Source organism: Phocoena phocoena, chromosome 21 (genome assembly GCF_963924675.1).
Source record: "Phocoena phocoena chromosome 21, mPhoPho1.1, whole genome shotgun sequence".
NCBI lineage: Eukaryota > Metazoa > Chordata > Mammalia > Artiodactyla > Phocoenidae > Phocoena > Phocoena phocoena.
The window spans coordinates 4,930,087-4,950,952 of record NC_089239.1 but is presented as its reverse complement, the minus strand read 5'-3'; the positions used below and the strand labels follow the sequence as shown (position 1 = coordinate 4,950,952).

At 38.1% G+C, this 20,866-nt stretch overlaps 1 protein-coding gene across 1 annotated transcript in view; it reads right to left on the bottom strand.

Annotated features, from left to right (window-relative positions):
• ZMAT4 (zinc finger matrin-type 4) overlaps window positions 1-20,866 on the bottom strand; it is a 335,488-nt gene that overhangs the window by 29,658 nt on the left and 284,964 nt on the right. Inside the window, exon 6 of the mRNA XM_065899963.1 lies at window positions 11,811-11,907. Within this exon, the coding sequence (XP_065756035.1) occupies window positions 11,811-11,907 (97 nt within the window). The remainder of the gene's footprint in view (window positions 1-11,810; window positions 11,908-20,866) is intronic.

The window sequence follows — 20,866 nt, the reverse complement described above, 5'->3', positions numbered from 1 at the left end:
ATAAGTCATGAGGGCTCTTCAAAGAAAACCCAGAAAATAGGAAGTTTTGAGTGAAGAAAGCAAAGGCTTTTTTGGGAAAGCCTTAGAAGGCAGAGCTTCTGGGACGGCCAAGACGACAAAACGGCAAGTGCTTTCTCGATGCTTCATCTTGTTCATACTTGACATCCTTCCTGCATCCTCAGATCATCTTCTCTCCTCCCTTCCCAACTCGGGTTCCAGGCTGCTCTGGATCCTGAAAGCTGTACCTACATTCCTGGTGGCAGCTGCTTGGAGGCACAGCTGGGGATGCTACGTCTGGTCACCCGGCTCCACTGCGCTGACAGCTGCTCAGAGAGCTCACCAGCCTCCATCGCTGAGATGGGCCACCAGCCCTCTCTCCCTCCAGAGAGACCCCAGAATGAGGGGTTACTCTCTGGGATCACAAAGCTTTATTGCTGCGGCACTTTAAAAATTACACCAGTGGTTTAAGGATAGGGAAGGCAACTTGTTAATTTGTCGTTCTCCCTTGGACCCTAGCACACAGTGGATTGCTCTGTAACAACTGACTCAACTACTGACCCAATCAATGGATAGCCTGGAATTCCTTCATCATGACACGTTGTGTCACCGAAAACAGATCATCAGTGGACTAAATTCCATCCGCAGAATGAACTCTCTAGCTTCACTGTAGAACTATCATTTGCATGTTCTAGAAGACTAATTAGTGGCTTGTTACTGGGTTTCTTGAGAGTTAAATTTGAAATGAAAGATGCCACTCCAATGTACATACACCATGAAATGTGCTGGTAGATCTTTTACTGGTACTTGTTTTCCTAAAATACTGGTGTGAGGGAGCCTGACCCCCTTCCTGTCACTTTTAAATAGCCTCCTTCTAATCCACTTAATTTCCTGGCAGTAATGAATCTCTCAGAATACATTCTGATCAGGTCTCTCTTTTCCACAGAAAGCACGCTTTTTACCTGCAGGACTCTGATAAAATACGGAATAACACAATCATAACATCTGGTTCTAAGAGGAAGAGATAGAAACCTGTGTAGTTGGTCTAAAAGGGTCCTTTCCAATATAGATACTCCAGGGCAACTAGGTTCTCATTTAGGTAAGATGCCTGACCGTGAAAATCTTAGCTATTAGTAAGTTTATCTTTAGCAATGGAAAGATGTTAGAAAACAGAATCTATTGTTTGAACTTTATCTATTATCAAGGAAAGAAAATCAGAGGTCTGAAACTCCTCTATTTGAGGCTATTACAAAATCTTTTTTGTTACAACAGGAATAAATTCAGCGGTGATGGTTTTGGAAATCAAAAAGAGTAAAGAGCACATGTTAGCCTGTTGGGTGTCTTTAGAAGAAAGAGCACTTAAATAAGGAAGAGAAAAGACAGATATATCTCTGGAAAGTATGACAGGACCAGAAGCTGTGGGTAGAACTTTGAAGTAATTGTGTCCTGAGCTTGAAATATCACCAACATTTCTGAAAGCTGGCTATATAGATTTTGACTTATATTTGACTATTCAGCATGAAATGGACTGAGATTTCTTTGTGACTCTAAGAGCTACAGAAAAATATACACATTTCCTATTTTCTGTTAGGGACTATTCAAAGTGACAAGTATATACTATAATGATGCTCAAAAATGCATATTCGGACTGAGGTCCAGATTTTGGTTACATCTAGCTATACCTAACACAATATTGAATGGTCTAGATAATATTAACTCAAAGAAGAAAAAAGTCTTCAAAATATTTATCATTAAGTTATAACTTAAATAACAGTGGTTAACACTTAAAGATGTGTCTCCCTCATACATGGAGATCATTTGTTTTTGAGAAAACCCTTCCAATTCTGAAACATAGGGGATTTATCAAATGCTGTGAATCAAAATCGGATTTAATAAGTTAATGTTGAGATTAGCTAAGGATCTAGTATGTGCTGTAGCAGACAGATGCCTGCGTAAAAAGGATACATATTATTTTTTAATGGTGAAATAAAAATGCAAATGGAGAAGAAAAATGAGCTCCATGTTATCACAATGGTAAAGAAAATCTCTCCAGGGAGTCTCAAAGAATATTGGGAAAATGATTTTAGCCAGGAGCATAGTTCAATTTATTTTGTTTACTTTCAAGTATTATTATCCATGGTCTTTGGAGAATAATGTGCTAATTATAGACGGCTGACAAAATGTAACTGGTAACAAACTATTATATATAGAATGGATAAACAACAAGGTCCTACTGTGTAGCACACAGAACTATATTCAATATCCTATAATAAACCATCACGGAAAAGATATGAAGAAGAAAGTATACATATATGTATAACTGAATCACTTTGCTGTACAGCAGAAATTAACACAACATCGTGAACAAACTATACTCCAATAAAATAAATTCTAAAAAGAAAATGCTCTTTCTGATGTTGCAAGATTGAACACCAAGGTTGAAACTGTTGTATAAAATGAAGACTTGGAGTAGGTGGAAAGCATTAGACCACAAGAAACTCAGAGTGAGAACAGTCTTCGGAGGACTGTCCCAGATAATTCTTTATATCCCACTGTCTGGTTTAGGTCAGTTTGGGTTCTAAACCCTGAAGAGGTCTGAACTTTTTGTGAGTCCAAAACCCCAACTTTGGGCAAAAGCAACTAGAGTTTGCTATGAAGAATTCTGGACCAATTTTACAGAAGAAGTACTTGGGATAAAGAAGTACTGACGGATGCCTCAGTATTCACCTGCCTGTTCCCCAAAGTCCATTTCAAATGTAATTTCATTATTACAGAATGATAATTAACACATGAGAAAAAAGTTCGTGCCATTCATGCCCAGTACTGTCTAAGAAGTTTTGTAATTTTTGTTATTGTTGTTTCTTGTTGTTCTTAAAACTCAATCCTAGGAACTTCCCTGGCAGTCCAGTGGTTAAGACTTGGCCTTCCAATGCCTTCCTGGTCAGAGAGCTAAGATCCCACATGCCTCCAGGCCAAAAAACCAAAACATAAGAAAGCAGGAGCAATATTGTAACAAATTCAATAACGACTTAAAAAAAAAACCCTCAATCCTCACCACAGTCAGTTCTGCTAAAACTTTTAAAAATCTGTCATATTTTACAGGTGTGGAAACTAAGCTCCAGACAGGGCTTTAAGTAACAAGCTCGAGGCCACCCAATCAGTAGATGTAGAGCCAAGATTGAACCCAGATGGTCTCCTTCCCAAGCCACTTTCCTGTACTCACCCCATGACCACCTTTACTGCTGGCCCCCAACCAGATGCAACTACTTCTGAATTCCAGCAGCATTTTGTGCCAATATATCCTATGTTGATTTTAACTGTATTTACTTGACTACATGTTGCTTCCTCTCAACTAGATTATGTACTTGCTGAGAGGTAAAGGGAGCTCCTTCTGTTGTCCCCAAGGCCTGTTTCAATGCCTCAAACATAGCAGGCACTCAACAGATTTTGGTCATGGGAGTGAATTAAATGGGGTGAGGGGCTGATTTGTCCAATCACTCAAACCACTACCCCATTTACACTATGAAAATCCAAGCCAGAATGGACTTAATCCTCTTCTCCAGCCAAAGGGCAGAGATGGAGAGCTGGACTCAGGAACATAACCAAGGCACGTGTCCATCCCCATCTTATCTCCCCCGCCTACTCCCCTGTCAACATTGACCTAAATGAAGCAAGGTCTTCATTTATTTTAATTCAATTCCCTGGCATTCCATGTTCCATGACAACTTTTAAGAGATTAGACAAACGCTGGCCAAATTCAACATTTTACCAAAGTCCAGTTGGAGTAAAAGTCAAGAGCAGCTAAAGATCGCTTACAGCTGGACGTACTCTAGTGTCTAATGAACTCTGGGGAGATGTGTGAGAAGGGGTTACAGTAACTTATAAAAGACCCAGAATGAGTGTAAGGACAGAAGCCTGGACTGCTCAGGTGGTGGGTCCAGGTTCCCTTTCGAGCCTTCCTCACCCCCTCCCACTCATCCCGTTTGCCTGAGAAACCACCAGAATGTGTGCTTGGTATTCATAGCGTGGAATGAAGTGAAAATAAGCTTCTTTCTCTACTTCCTCCTGATATGACCAACTTCACTTCTTTTGCCCCAAGTCATAGCCTTGGAAAAGCCCCTGTGCCTTTTGTTCAAGAACAGGATAAACAGGCCCGAAGGACACTTTTCCTCTAGCAGGACCTGCGTGTTAAGGGGGCTGGTCAGTTTCTGGGCCACCCAGCAGGAGAGAGGTAAACAAGAAAGAAGGATGACTTTACAGCCACTCTTCTGCCTCTGGAAAATACTAAAAAGTTTAAAAAGCTCAGTCTTGAAGCATAAAATTAGAGAATGTTGGGTTGATAGAGACCTTGACTACCTTATATTCAGTGAGGGCTTTGAAACTCAGTGAGGGGACATGATTTGAGAAGCAGTGACCCTGGGACTTGCTGTCCACCTCCCAGGCCAGGCCTGTTGGGCTCCATCAGCTCCTTCTGGTGGTTCTTTTCTCTCTTGACACAGATGCACTTTTCAGAACCAAATCAGGTAACGGCCTTGCACCCTTGGAGACTGGTACTAGGTGGCTCTCTAAAGCAGCCTGACAAAGAACATGAGAGGTGGGCAATGGGACCCACAATTAAAGCTGAGACTTGAAAGCATCGGCTCAGAACCACTCTGGAGACAGCCATGACTCACGCAAATTTCAAGCAAGACAAAATAATGATTACAAGTCTGTCCAGAAGCGGGGGGCGGGGGGGGGGGAAACGAGTGAGCTGAAGAGCACTAGGGGTCATCAGTCATTCTATAAATAATATGGAAGCGTGAAAATGCTCCCCATTTAGTACTTTTCAAGCCCACAAAAGGCCTAATCTATTCACAGACTGTAATTGTAATGTATCCCTAGATATGGCATGTAGAGCAAAAGCATGCAAGTGGGACTTAGGAAAAAGTACAGCTGTTAGAATTGCCTGTGCATTAGTGCCGTAGAGAGAGACAGATCTAGTTTTTTCTGGCTTCTCTGGAATCCCTCTATCTATAAACTATTGTCTCTTCCATTTGAGAAGTTGGGCTCTGAGGGCTTCCTCAGAGAAGGGAGGGCTCGTGACAGTAGTGAACTCGAGTGTTCTGTACAAAACAGGGCTAACTGTGAAAAACAATCTGGAGTTTCCTTAAAAAAACTAAAAATAGAGTTACCATCTGATCCAGCAATCCCACTACTGGGCATATGTCCAGAAAAGATGAAAACTCTAATTCAAAAAGAGACATGCTCCCCAGTGTTGACAGTAGCACTATTTACATAAGCAAGACATGGAAGCAACCTAAGTGTCCATCAACAGAGGAATGGATAAAAAAGATGTGGTGTATATATATATATATATATATATATATATATATATATATATATAAAATGGAATACTACTCAGCCATAAAAAAGAATGAAATTGTGCCATTTGCAGCAACATGGATGGACTCAGAGATTATCATACTAAGTGAAGTAAGTTAGCCCAAGAAAGACAAATATCATATGATACCACTTATATGTGGAATCTAAAAAAATGATACAAATGAACTTTATTTACAAAACAGAAACAGATTCACAGACATAGAAAATAAATTTATGCTTACCAAAGGGGAAAGGGGAGGGTGAGGGATAAATTAGGATTATGGGATTAATAGAGACACACTACTATATATAAAATAGATAAACAACAAGTATTTACTGTGTACCACAGGGAACTGTATTCAATATCTTGTAATGACCTATAATGGAATAGAATCTGAAGCTGTACTCCTAAAGCTAACTCCATATTGTATATCAACTATAGTTTAATAAATAAATTTTAAAAAAACAGGGCTAAATAGAGAATGCCCTTTGACCCCCAGGCCCTGTCTCATCCCCATCCTTGTGCTGCATGAGGCACCCTACTTACAGTGCCTAGGATGTAAATCTAGCCCTTTGGCTGGAAAGACGTGGTGATATTCCACAAGCTCCACTTCCTGCAGGAGCTCTTTTGCCTTGGATTCTAGATTTTGCCCTTTATTCCAAGCCTTTTCAAGGCTTGGAATAATTATCAGCTGAAGAGAAATAACTTGACCCTCTTTGGGAAAGGGACAGCTCTGTTTTCAACACTGTCTTATGCCCTGCCCATCTCAGAACTTAGAACCAAAGTCCCAGTCCCTTAGGTTATTGAAATTCTTGGTTAATGCCAGTAAATCACATTGAAAATTCTACAAAAAAAAGTTCTATACTTTTAGACTTCGAAGAAGTCCATGCCTTGATTTGGTTTTTGTTTGCTTGTTTCCAAAGAGAACATCTTCTTGGTATATTGAGCTATTTTTATTTGTTGTAAGTACAGAAGCTTCTTCACGCTGAGCATCTCTTGCAAAAATATTTATTTTTATTATTTATTATTCCACCCTCCTCCCACACACACACAACTAACTATTATCCTGAATGCAGGAACTGAATTCCAAGGTATTTAAAGCAAATATATTCTAGCTCTGAAAATTAGACTGAACATCCACTCAATCACTTCACAAATAAATGAATATAATGGGGAAACGAATAATATGAAGGCTTTGTCTGGAGGATTCATACTAATTGAGAAAAATTGCAGAAAAAGCAATTGATATCACCACTTCAGGCTTCTTCTCAAAGGAAGCAGCACATATAGAAATTACTACTAACTTTTGGTCAGTCTGATTTATTCTCTTAAACACTTGTACCTCATTTTCAACCAAATGAAATATCAAAGTAAGTAATGACAAATTTTATAACCTTTAATTCTAGGTAATACAATGTCCTGAGGCTTGAAGTATTCCCTAAACTCAAACTTAAGTACATTATGGGGGAATTGTTCATTAGTCTATGGTATGTCCTCATCTGCCTTTAACTTTCATTTTAAACATTTGTTCTAATTGACAGACTAGATCCCCCAGAAATGCTGAAAAATCTACCAATAGGCAATTGCTTTATATGCCAGTGTGATCATTTGCATTTTGAAACCTTTACTCTCATTAGCTATTGAATATTTCTCTTGCAATTTAACCATGGAGCAAAATTCGACAGTCATTTTGCTGTTTATGACATTTGCCAAAAAAAAGAGAAAAAGTCTTTTTACTACTAGTAAAGAGCAATATAATAATAATAGTATTACTTAAGTACTGTTATAACAGTTAGAGCAAAGGTGGCCAATAACCTGACTTCTGTTCTTGACTCTGCTGACCAACTTTTGGGGGGACCTTGGGCAAGTCACTGAACTTCCCTGAGACTCAATTTTCTAACCTATAAAGTGTAGCCTCTGGTCAATTACAGGACTGCTGTGTGTATTAGATGTAACACTTCCAAAGCATTTTAGTCTGTGGCTGTGTCCCAGTCTCAGACAAGTCCCACTTTGGTTATCAGTGGTGGCATTGTCATCATCACCATCTTCTCCACCCGCATCGCTATGACCATCATCGCTGTCGTTATCGGGATTGGCATTGTAAGCAGTTGCCCAGAAAATATGACTGAAGGATTACTTATGGAACAAGGCATGTAGGTTTCACACTGTATTAATTTCCTAGGGCTGCCCTTAAAAAAAGTACCCAAAACTGTATGTCTTCAAACAACAGAAATTTATTCTCTCAAGGTTCTAGAAGATGAAAGTGTGGAATCAAGGAGTCAGCAGGGCACACTCCCTCCAAAAGCTCTGGAGGAGATTCCTTCTTGCCTCCTCCAGATGCTGCTGGCTCCTGGTGTTCCTTGGCTTGAGGAAACAGAACCCCAATCTCTGCATCTGTCTTCACGGGGCCACCTTCTCCATGTGTTCAAATCTCCCTTTCCTTTCTCTCATAAAGACACCATAAATCATTCTCAAAAATCCAGAAAGATTTCATCTTGAGATTCTTAACTTTTACATCGCAAAGACCCTATTTACAAATAAGGTCATATTCTGAGGTTCTGGGTGGACATGATTGGGGCAGAGAGGGTCATTGCTAACTTCAATAAATGCTCAAGGCTGACCGGGACATGTTTTAGGAAAAATTTTAGGTCTGAATTCAGGATTCGTAGAAAAGAATACCAGGATCATGAGTAAAGCATGGGAAGTGGAAGCATATTTGTTGTGTTCTTGTCATCATTAAACACTCATCTTTGAGGGAAGTGAAACTTAAAGAAGGTTTGTCAGTGCCCAGGGTCACTCAGTGGCAAAACTGCACTAGAAATAAAATTCAGTGTCCTTTCCACTACACAACTGAATCATCTCTGCTCATCTCAACGCTCCTCTAGAAATGACTGCAAAAATATAAATATAAGACCTTGAAAATTACAGACACTTTAATACTTATGTTGACTTAGTCAGATTAAAACAGTTAAGAACCATTTGGCTGACTTCCATCACACTAAACTTCCACCTGAGAACAAAATAAAAGCTGGATACAACTTAAAGGAAAAAGTTTTGAAAGCCTTGAAGAGTTGCTGTAGTTGATGTTGGTATACTTCAAGGAAAATACTACTAGTAACAAAGAAGGATATTTCATGATGGCAAATAGTGATTTAAAAAAGGGCCCATACAATAAGAATACATTAAAAAATCCTAAATTTGTAAGCATCTAACAATATACCTTTAAATATATAAAACAAAAAAGAAAAGATAGAATTAAGAAGACACATAGGCAAATCATATGTACAGCTGGAGGTTTTTAATTATGTCTGCTTCTCATGGATATAAAAAGCAGACAAGAAAATCAGTAAGAATATACTGATTTGAACAAGATTAAGAAACTTGGCCTAATTGATAGATAGGACCATTTATTTATATTTATATTCATATATATTCTTTTTCAGATTCTTTTTCATTATAGAACCTATACTTTTATATTAAGAAGCTAGGGGAAAATGCAAATTAAATCCAAAGGAAGTAGAAAGAAGGAAATAATATTTTAATTGTCATGAAATAACTGTACATAAAGAAAATCAACAAATCCCCAACATTTGTTCATCAAAAAAAAAAAGAAAAAATACTAGTAAAGATTGATAAACTTCTAACAAGAAAAGTGATCCAAAAAAACAAAACAAAACAAAAAGGAAGAGACACAAATAAACAGTGTCCGGAAAGAAAAATATTCCACAAGCATTAAAAATAAAATTAGGGGATGAAATGAACAATTTTATACCAATATATTTTAAAATGTAAATGAAATGGACAAATTAGTTGCAAGACAGGTTATTTAAGCTGATATAAGAATAGAAGATATGAATAATGCTGTATTAAAGAAACTAAATTTCTAAGAAAAATACTCCCATAGCATACATTTTTAGGCCTAGATGGCTTCACTAATGAATTCTTCCTCGTATTTAAGGCAAGAAATAGCAGCAGTCTACCACAAACTCATTCAGGGATTAGAAGTAGAATCTGTTTATCGAGGCCCTCACACACTTGAAACCAAACCTAACAAGGATATTATAAGAAAATTATGGAACCGTCTGTCTCGTAAACAAAGACAGGCTCATATACACACCCAGGATACTCAAATCTGGTATAAGGACAGATGAAATGGCCTGTGGGACAGAGCTATGACAATTATCTTCTTCAAGGTTTCTTCAACCTTGTGCTTTTGTGGTTAAAAAAAAAAGCAAACTGTCTTGTTTATTGGAAAGAAGGCAGCACAGCAGGAGACGTACCCTTCTGAAGTCACGTATACTTATTAAATTACACCAGGGAAGCAATGTCCTTTTTCAAAATTCATCATAGGACTCTCTACTGGCAGTCCCTGCAGTCCTGTGTCCAAAGCCTGTCTGTGGTGGCTGAGTGACACGAATTAATTAAAAGTGAGAGTCACACGCTGCTGGGTCCAGTCCTGTTTCTGCCATTTTTTTGGCAAGGTGGTGCTGCGAAAGTTACTTTGCCTCTCTGAGCCTTAGTTTCTCAGATCAAATAATGGGTCAGTAATATGTATCTCAAGGTAGTTAAGGGGAATAAACAAGGTATTAGGTGTGACTATGCCTAGCACAAATTCTGTCACGTGAAGTTTTATAGGTAAACATAGAGATGTAGGTATGTTCCTGAAGCTGGAGATGATATCTATCTGCATCAGTTATTGACATGATTCTTGCCACCTAAAGTCACTGCTGTCTACCTTTTTCTATTTATGAAGAGCAATAAATACATGCCCCTAAAAGATGATCATTTACCGTTGCAGCTCCTTGTAAGGTGTCTGTGCGTACGTCAGATGCATGCTCGTTAGAATGCATACAGTATGGCTCACAACGGAAGGGTCAGAGAGATGCTGAAGGGACCGTTTTGGGGGTTGGGGATGGGGTTGGGGCAGCAGCTCCCAATAATCAATACAAGTGCTCTAGGCGCTGAGAATCAGAGACAGTCTTGTTTCTGAAGAACTTCCTTGATAAAAGCCCTTTGGGGGTGGATCAGAGTAAAGCAAGTGATGAAAGCAGCTTTGACTCACCGAACCGCACAATATTGTGGAAAAACTGAGTCAGTAGGAACTCTGGGTTTAAACTTCTCCCCTGAAGCCAGAAACCCCTGTGAATCTATGTCTTTACAGTATCTTTGCCAAGAAATTTCCCTGCCTGGAACGTACCTTCCTATCCGTGCTTGGAAAATCGTTACTCATCTTTTCTTCTTTTTTTTTTTTTTTTGGACATCTTTATTGGAGTATAATTGCTTTACTGTGTTGTGTTAGTTTCTGCTGTCGTTACTCATCTTTTAAAAATCACACATTCACTCCATCAGGAATGTTTACGAAGCCCTTAATACGTATCAAGTGTTGCGCTGGGGGCTGGGTGATAATGGGAAACAAAATCAGACCCTGACGACTTCATCCTTATGAGCTCGGCCTCTGCACTTATGTCCCTGTCCTGGTCCTCAAAGCTCGGGGTGCCCACATTATGGCAACAGAGAACAATCTATGTGTTTACATGACTGTTTCCCCAGCCTGTCAGGGAGCTCCCCAAGAGGAAGGCCTAAATCCATTCATCTTTTCTTCCTCAGGGCACACTCGGGGTCTGGCACACAGTGGGCACCCCATACACCTTTGTTAAATGAATCATTCATTACTTATGAGGCCCTGATACAGTCGAATCTGTTCAATGATTCTGCTAATGAATATGAGAGAAATGAAAACAATTATATTCAGGAAAATTACATATTTTTGAGATATTCTTTGTTTTTTCCTATTTTATTAGATCTTTTTAGCAGTCCTAGCAGCTACTTTAAAAATACCTAAAAGCTAATGTCATTGGTTTTCTAAAAAGATGAGCAATATAAATGCAGGGGAAATGATGCCTGATTAGACTTTTCTGGTTTAAAATCATGAGAATTTGGGGGAGGGGGAATGGAATGAGCTTCCATTGAATTGAAAATAGCTATGTATGTGAATGACTTAAAATTCCAGGGGATCTGTTAGGTTTCCAGACTAAGCAACAATATGCTTCTAGAAATAGAAAGTGGTCGAAGACATTCACAGAATTTGACTTCACAACACGGAGGTCTGGCCCATCCTCCAAGTAGAGACTACATTGCTTATTTAAAAACACTTAATATAGATCTAAAAGTTTCCTGAAGTTCATACAAATGTGCTGACTAGCCTTGAAAAGAAGGAAAAAATGAAAAAAATATTGTCATTACTGTGTCCAAAAAAGGCAAGAAGTCATTCTTCAAGTGGTGATAGGCAGACTCTGGAGGCTTGAACAGCATAAATATCATGGGAACCTTGGAGATAAGAGATACAGTTTTCATCTACTTATTCTGAAATAAGGAAAGTGGTTAGCCTTTATTCATCATGCTAAAAGTTACATACAAAAGGACTGAAGAGTGAAAGCATGAAAGTACCTACTTGGTCTGATGTTTAGATCCTTTCAGATGGGCATGATACTGTTCTATTGAGTTTAGAGAGACACTGCAGATGGTACATCTGTAATTGCGCCTCAGACCTGTGGACGACAGACACACAGACCTGGTTAGCTACATCCTTGTCATCAACCACCTGAACGAATCCTAGATCTCCAAAAGGTCAGGGACAGAGTCTCTTAGAAGCCGTCTGGTCTACCCCACCAATAACATTTCAATCCTTCCTTCCAAGAGCCCAGGCGACAGGTTCCTCAGCAGAAGTATGACTGTGAATACTTTGGAAGCCACCTGCCCCATTGTTGGATGACTGAAATTATTAGAACATACTTCTTTGGGGTAAAATGTTTCCATATACTTCATAACCCAAACAAAGAAGCAATCTATTTTTTCCTTAAGGCAGAGAGACATGTAAGCTGTCATTTCTGCAGTGAAACTTGAGACTCCAGAGAAAAACTCGGTCTCAATTCCTCTTCCACCTCTATTCCAAGGACCAAATCAGAAATTCAAGTTTAGATATCATTCATCTGAGCTCTTCTCCCAAGACCATCTTATAAAATGTAGGATGCTGTCTTAATTTAACCCACATGTAAACATACTTTCCATCAGAGAGTTGAAAAGTAAGTTATTGACTCTTTATCCATTTCATTCACTCATTAACAGAGTATCAACTTTGGACCAGGTACTAGGGACTCCAAGATGAATAAGATGCTCTTTGTTTCCAAGGAGTTTAGTGAAAACCTTGACTCCTCTGTCACTCCTCATCTAGAGTCGGATGTGTTTGAAAGAAGCTGCTCATATTCCTGCTATGTCCCATCAGAGTGGAGAGGAAAAGTAGATTCAGGGTCATGGTCTAAGACTTTGGATTTTAAATCCTGGCTCCAAATATTCCTCGTTGCATAATGTAGGGGAAGCCACATAACATCCCCCTGGCCTCAGTGTCTTCATCTACAACATGAAGACGAGTCCGTCCACAACACAAGGTTTTATAAGAATTAAGTGAATAAGTCTATTCAAATGCTTAGCAACTAAGACTTGTTGTTCTTAATTTTGCTCCAAAATTCCATATCTTCCCATTGTCAAAGCCAGGAGAGTAAACAGCTGTAGCATTTTTTCCCCCCCTGATGAATGCATAGTATTTTCTTTCTAAGACACAAAAATCATTCTTATTTTCCTAAAAAGAAAATAATGCACAGTGTTGGAAAGAATTTTGCAACCTGCTATCTGGGTGACTTGACACAAATTATTTGACTTCTCTGAACTTCTGTTTCCTCATAGGATTGTGGGAAGGACTGAGTAAGATAAGGCATGTATGAAGGAGCGTCTGGTATACAACAAGTGATAAACATAAACTAGCTGGTATTATGATTGCAAAGAGATATTACAAGGGAATCTTGATTTCCCAATATCTTGGATGAAGCCCCCGGTTGAAGCTCTAAGACACAGATGCTAGCTACATCCCCATGACTAAAGTGGAGTATGAGAGCCCCAGTTCAGGGCATCCAACAGAAGTGGTCAAGAGCCATTTTCCACCTAAAGCTGATCCCTCACCACCAGTCTGAAAAAGAGATTGGAGAAGAAAGACAGAAATAGAGAATTTCTTAAAGGGAGCTCTATCGTACTATGAGTTTGACTTAACCCTCTTCCATGTGAGATGGGGGATTCCTTCTCTCTCACCTGGAACCCATGGGAAAAGGATTCAGTGGAATACTCAGAGAGCTTGAGGAATGCCTTATTGTGCTTGGAGCCCAGTGTCCTGGACTCGACAACGCTGACAAGCTCCAAAGTCTGGAGCCTGTGTCTACTTAGCATCAGCGGAAGGATGCTAGCAGGGTTCAACTGGATATCTAGGGCCTTAAAGTGACCCCAGAGGAGGTACATAGCCTATGGGCTAAGTATCAAGTAATGCTGAGTTCTTGAAAAAGCCATGAAATCACCCCATGAGAAAGAGTCAGGCAGTGTCTATGCGAGTTTTGTATAGGTATCTATCAAATAAACCTTTATGTCCCTCGCCTTTCTAACCTGATACCCCGCATCCCTCAGCCCTGGAGGAACCCGAGGGAGAGATAAAGGAAGGAAAGCAAAAGCCACAGGCAGAGAGGAAGGGAGGAGCCTATGCACCCTTTTCCCATGGCAAATAGGCTGCCCAAGCAGAACTGAGCTAAGGGAGGGGGAAAACTCACTTCCAATAAAGTTTGGAGCTGTTTAAAAATTATTTTTCTACCCTGTGGGAACTAAGAATGTCACCTGCCATTTCAGTAGACAAAGGAGTCATCAGCCACTGCAGGCCTCCTGACAATGGGGCTCCCTGAGGGGATTCAGGATGGAGAAAATCAAGATATTGGACCGAGATAGTTAAGACGCATATCAAAGGATCACTTCAGTGAACCCAAGACTCTGGCCATATATAGAAAAGCACTAAAATCATTAACTTGAAATGTTTTGTTCTTATGATTAGCAGTAATCTTGTGATGTTTGAACACGTTTTTTTTTTTTTTTTTTTTTTCCTCAGCAAAAACTCCTATATATCCTGGCTTCTCCCTTACCTTTTTGGAACACTCCCTTAGAGCTATCTGAAAGGCTGTATCCCAGGCTAAAGTCCTCAGTGAGTTCACTGAATAAAGCATAATTCTCGACCTTGAACCTGTGCAGTTTCTTTCAGTAGATAAAAACTACTGAAAAAGACTTGGATATATCAGTTAATGCCATAGAATTTTGTGTATCTAAGAATGAAAGTAAAGAACTCTTTACTACTTAAAAGTGAGCAAAAATTCATGACGCTTACCCTAGTTTTTACCAAGGGTAGGAAAAAATTAACCCCACAGAGATGGCATGAAAGGGCAGTGGATGGCAAGAATAAAGTTACTTCTGATTACATCCAATGAGTCCTGCTTACTGAATATTGCAGTGTCATCAGAATTGCTCTTATGTAGATAACGTGACAAAGGGCAGAACTTCCTGCGGACTTTCAAATTCCTATAGCCCCATGCATGTTTCTGAGAAACCTGTTAGACATGACAGGATAAGCTGGTCTGGCCAGTGTAAGGACGAACTTATTTTGTTTTAGTTTCAAGTACATGATAATCAGACAGTGACTGACCTAATTCCTCAATTAAGAGTCAATTCAGTTATGGGAAAATCACAATGAGACCACAGGGTCTTCTTGGTGAGCAATCTAAGGGACTCAAAAATTTCCAGGCACAGATCGACAGTTCAGAGACAAAAGAGACAACTCTTGTCTCTCTATTCCCTCAAGCAGTGGCTCCCAAACGTCCCAGTGCATCCTCTGGGGGCGGTGCTCAAATGCAGATTCCCAGGCACAGGCTCTGCCGGTTCTGATTCTATAAGCCTTGGATGGGGCCTGGGAACCTACAAGGAGTTTCAGACTTGTAACCCTCACCTCCAACACACATACACACCTACCTTACAGAGTACCGCCCTCTAATGCCATGGTCCTTTCGTTAACTTGAACTTGTCAGAACAATACTGGGTCTTAAAGAAAAAAGTTACAAAGAAGAGCTGTGCTTCCAAGGCTCTTCCATTTCACTCGCAGGTGTGTGTGACTCAGGAAGATTACCAGAGTCCCCAAACCCAGAGTCAATAAGTTATCACAGCCTACATGTGAGTTGTTTGAATGCTTATCTGGGGCTGAGCCATTCTCCTCTGTTATGCACAGAATATGAAAGCTAGCTTCAGCCTTCCTACCTCCAGAGTTCTCCATCAGTCTTGTCATAATAAATGGTAGCCAGTATTTATATGGGTCCTCTTCACACTACAGACTCATCAAAGGTCTCCTCATAACGAATGGAGGTTGAGCATGGCAACAGGCATAAATATTTATGTTTAAAAGTGGGCCTTTTTAAGAGCACCAACAAATCTAAAAACTGTTCTGATCTGTTGCTTTTCCATTCCAGTTCTCCTGCTCTGCAGCCAAACAGAAGCGCGGGCAGGAAGTATTTGGCACGTTACTGTGATGCAAACTGCAGGAAGCATAAACTGTGAAGGCAGTGCATATAAGCAAGAACAAAGGATGAAGGCAGCGCATATAAACAAGACACGTGACACAGTGTCCTTGGTGGGAGCTTAGGGCTTTATTAATGCTGAGTTGAAATTCTAATGACTTTGGAATTATACAGCTCCTTTTCCCACAGAGAAATAGAGGATCCTATTAAACAAAAACGCTGTTTCTCATTCAATTCATTTTCAATGCAATACCATTTTATGAGTATCCCGAAACGTCTGCAGACGTAAAGGTTATTTCTGCAGGACTGCCGATGTGTGTTCAGAAATATCGCCCCTGCCTGCAAGGACCTGACAACCCAGTTGGAGAGGGAAGATATGTATAGAAACAGCAATGGTGCAAGGTCAGTCACAAAAAGTACCACAGTCGGGATGAAGTGGAATGCTAGGGGAGTGAGTGTAGGAGATTGTTTCCAACTCAGAGAATCTGGAAAAGTTTCTTGAAGATGCTTCACTTTTGCATTTATATTCCCTAGCACAGTGTGTAAAACAGATGGTCCTGGAGAGTTTAGCAGTGTGACTACTCAATGTGTCTTTTCAATTCTAGCAAAGCTAGACTTCAGATGCCCCTGTAACTTCAGTTGCATCCATTCTACATTAGGGAAACATCACTGTGCCTCTATCATGATGCCAGGTATTTTGCCAAATACCAAGAATGTAGGAGAATATAAAATAAATTTTCATATGGAGCTACTCAGGTAGAAAGACAAGAAGCAAGGAAACAAATAAAAACATTGTGGAAGTATTGCACAAGGTGTAAAGAGGAAAATGAGACAGTCACAGAGAAGAAGGCTGGTTTTGGATAGCATGGTCAACAGAGGTCTCTGAGAAGCGTGAAATGAAACCAGAGAGATGAGAATTAGCCTGTGATATGAGGAACTGGTTAAAGAGTTGTCCAGGGAGAGAAAAGAGCAAACAGAGAGACGAGGGTGAAGTGGAGTTGGATCGTTTAAGGAAGAAAAAGTGGTGAAACAAGCAAACGAACAAAACAAAACAATCAGAATTCTATATCCAGCAAAAATATCCTTCAAACTTTTAAGTAGAATAAGGACATTTTCAATAAACAAAAACTAAAAAGAACAGTCTGCCAACAGACCCGCGTTAGAAAAATGCTTATAAAGTTCTTCAGGTGGAAGGCAAATGATGCCAGGTGTAAACTCAGATCTACAGGAAAACATAAAGAACACCTTAAATGATTAATATGTTGGTGTCCTTTTTACTGCTCTAAATTTATTTGAAGATAGAGAGCAATTTAAAGCAAAACTATAACACTGTGCTGTGTATTGTGGTGTTTATACTGTATATCAATGTAAAATATGTGACAACAATAGCCCAAGAATGGGTAGGAGTTTGAGAGCTCATGACATTGTGTATAAAGTCTAATTAATAAATAATAAATTTACCAATATTAACTCTAAATGACAGTGGTCATTTAAGGATGCGTCCTAATCCCCTAGAAACAAATACGAAGATATAAACCTAAGGAGACTATAGAGAAAATTAAATAGGATAATAAAAAGTATTTGATAACCCAGAAGTGGAAGTTCCTATATGAATATCAGACAAAATAGACTTCAAGACAAGAAATATTTCCAGAGACAAAGAGGATGTCTTGTAATAATACAGGGAGAAACTGATTAGGAGAACCTAGCCATTGTAAATGCAATTTAGCCAGTAAAGCATAAAGAACATGAAGCAAAACTGATTGAACTACAGGCAGAAACAGACACCATAATTATAAGAGATTTAACACTCCTCTCTCAGTAAGGACAGAACAGTACGACAAAACAAATAGTATCTAAATGAAACTATCAACCATATTGTACAAACTGATATTTATAGAACAGTACCCTCAACAAGTGGCGAATACACAATCTTTTCACATGTATATAGCAAGTAAACTAAGCTAGGGAATACGCTAAGCCATTGAAAATTCTTACTAAATTTCAAATATTTACATTTCGTACAGTGGTTTCTTTGACTATCACTGAAATTAATAAGAAATAAATATTAATAGCATTTATGAAAATACCTAAATACTTCCAAGTGACCTATTATCAAAGGGAAAAGTCCAAAGGGAAATTAGAAAGTATTTTGAACTGAATGATAATGAAAATACTACATATCAACAAGTTTATATTAATCAGTTTTTAAAGGAAAATATATAGCTTTATATTCAAAAGGATGAAAGGTTTAAAATCAATGGTCAAAGTTTAAATGCTATGAAAGTAGAAAAAGACAAGAAAACTAAAACAAAATCAGGTAGAAGGAAAGAAATAATAAAGAGAAGTCAATGAAATAAAAAACAGAGTACAGAAAAAATAACAAAACCAAAATCCACTCTTAGAAAGGATTAATGCAAGTATTAACCATTAAAAAGTTTCATGGAGGTTTAAAAAAAAGCAACAAATTACTAAAATAAAAGAATTGTTTCTAATGCAGATACTACAGACAGTTTTAAATGGAGAATAAGAGAACATTATGAATAAGTTTATGCCAATAAATTTGACAAAGTATATGAGATGGGCAAATGTCTTTAAGTATCCAACTTATCAAAACTAACACAAGATGAAATAGAAAATTAGGGTAGCTATTATCTATTAATGAAACTGAATTTATTGTCCGAAGTTTTCACACAAAGAAAGACCCAGAGGATTTCACTATGTTTGTTCGAACAAACATTAAAGAGTTGCATAGTATCAACTTTACAAACTCTTTTAGCAAATAGATGAGAAAGAAACACTTCCACACTTGTTTTTGAGGTAACGTAACACTAATTTTTTAAAAAAAATCGATAGAATATAAAAGAATATAAAATTTCAAAGCCAATATCTGTCATGAACTTGACAGAAAAATCCTTTAAAAACTAGTAAGAATCACATTATAGATAAAATATTTCTGTCTGTATGTATACATACAGACATATAACAGTTCCATCATAAACAAGTTTGTTTGTTACAGGAAGTAAGACTGGTTTAACATTTAAAAATCAAATCATATAATTCACTTTGTTAAGACAAAATGACAAAATAGCATAAGCTTAATAGATGCAGAAAAGAGCATTTGACAAATTTCAACATCCATTCATGTTCAAAACTCTCAGCCTACTGGAAAAGAACATCCTTAATTAATAATTAATAATAAAGAGCACCTATCAAAACCTATAGCTAATATTATATTAAGCGGTGAAATACTGAAGTTTCCTAAGACCAGGAAAAAGCCAAGGATGTCTTTCTTATTTATATTCAGCATTGCACTGTAGATTCTAGGCAGTGCAATAGGAAAAGTAAAAGAAATGAAAGGCTTGCAGATTGGAAATGAAGAAGTAAAACTGTCTTTATTTGTAGAAGATATGATTGTTTATATAGAAGATCCTAAAGGATCTACAAAATAACTACTAGAATAAGTGAATTTAATAAGGTCACAATACACAAGGCCAACAGAAAAAATTGCATGCTTAAAAGAGCTGCAAACCACTGATAAATACATTTGTAAAAATACCATTGTAACAGTATCAGAAATATTTTAAAACACTTAGGGATGAATTTAATAAAAGATGTACAAGACTGAAAACTACAAAACATTGCTGAAAGAAATTAAGAGGAACCTAAATAGATACAGAGATATATACACCATACTCATCAACTAAAAGAATCAATACATTTAAGATATCAGTTCTCCTATAGATTCAATGAAAACTCAATCAAAATTCCAACAGTCTCTTCCAGAGGGTTTCACTGGAGAATTCTATCAAACGCTAAAGGATTACAGAGATAAGTGGATTCTAAAATTTATGTGGAAATCAAAGTATCTAAAATAATTTTGAAAAAGAAAAAAGTTTGAGGACTCACACTTGAGGATTTCAAGATTTGCTTATAAAAGTCCGTCAATCACAATAGTGTTACATAAGCATAAGAATGGACAAAATGCATCAAAGGAACAGAACAGAGAGCCCAGAACTAGACCACACCCAAAGAATCAATTTTTGTTTTTCACTTTCATTGAGATACAACTGACATACGGCTCTGTGTAAGTTTAAGTTTAAGGTATACCCTGTAATGACTTGACATACGTATACTGCTACCTGATTATCACGATAAGTTTAGTTAATATCCATCATCTCACATAGATTAAAAAAAAGAAAAATAATCATCTTTGCTATGAAAAATTTTAAGATCTACTCTTAGCAACTTTCAAATATATCATACAGTCATGTTAACTATGGCCAGTGTGCTGTACATTACATCCCCAGTACTTATTTATCTAATAACTGGAATTTTGTACCTTTTGACCACTTTCATTGATTTTCAACAAAGGTGTCAGAGCAATTCAATGGGGGAAAGAAAGTTTTTTCAGCAAATGGTGCTGGAATAACTGAATAAATGCATGAAATAAAAAAATGAACATCAACCTCTACCTCACAACATACATTAAAAGTAAGATTGATTACAGACTTAAATGTAAAAGCTAAAACTAGGGGCTTCCCTGGTGGTGCAGTGGTTGAGAATCCGCCTGCCAATGCAGGGGACACGGGCCCCACAACTACTGAGCCTGCGCGTCTGGAGCCTGTGCTCCGCAACAAGAGAGGCTGCGATAGTGAGAAGCCCGTACACTGCGATGAAGAGTGGCCCCCACTTGCTGCAACTAGAGAAAAGCCCTCGCACAGAAACGAAGACCCAACACAACCAAAAATAAATAAATAAATAAAAAGCTAAAACTATAAAGCTTCTAGAAAAATATGGAGGAATACATCTATGAACTTGGTATAGGCATAGATTTCTTAGGAATTAAAACACGGTGAACATAAAAAAGAAAAACAGATAAATTGGATTTTACAAAAATCAAAAGCTCCTGCTTATAAACAGACCCATCAAGAAAACCAAAAAGTAAGCCACATCCAGGGAAAATATAATTGTAATTCATATATCTTGTTCAGGACTTCTGTCCAGAATATATAATTTACTCCTACAGATCAATAAATAAAAGACAAACAATCCAAGTTTTTCAAAGGACAAAATATTTGAT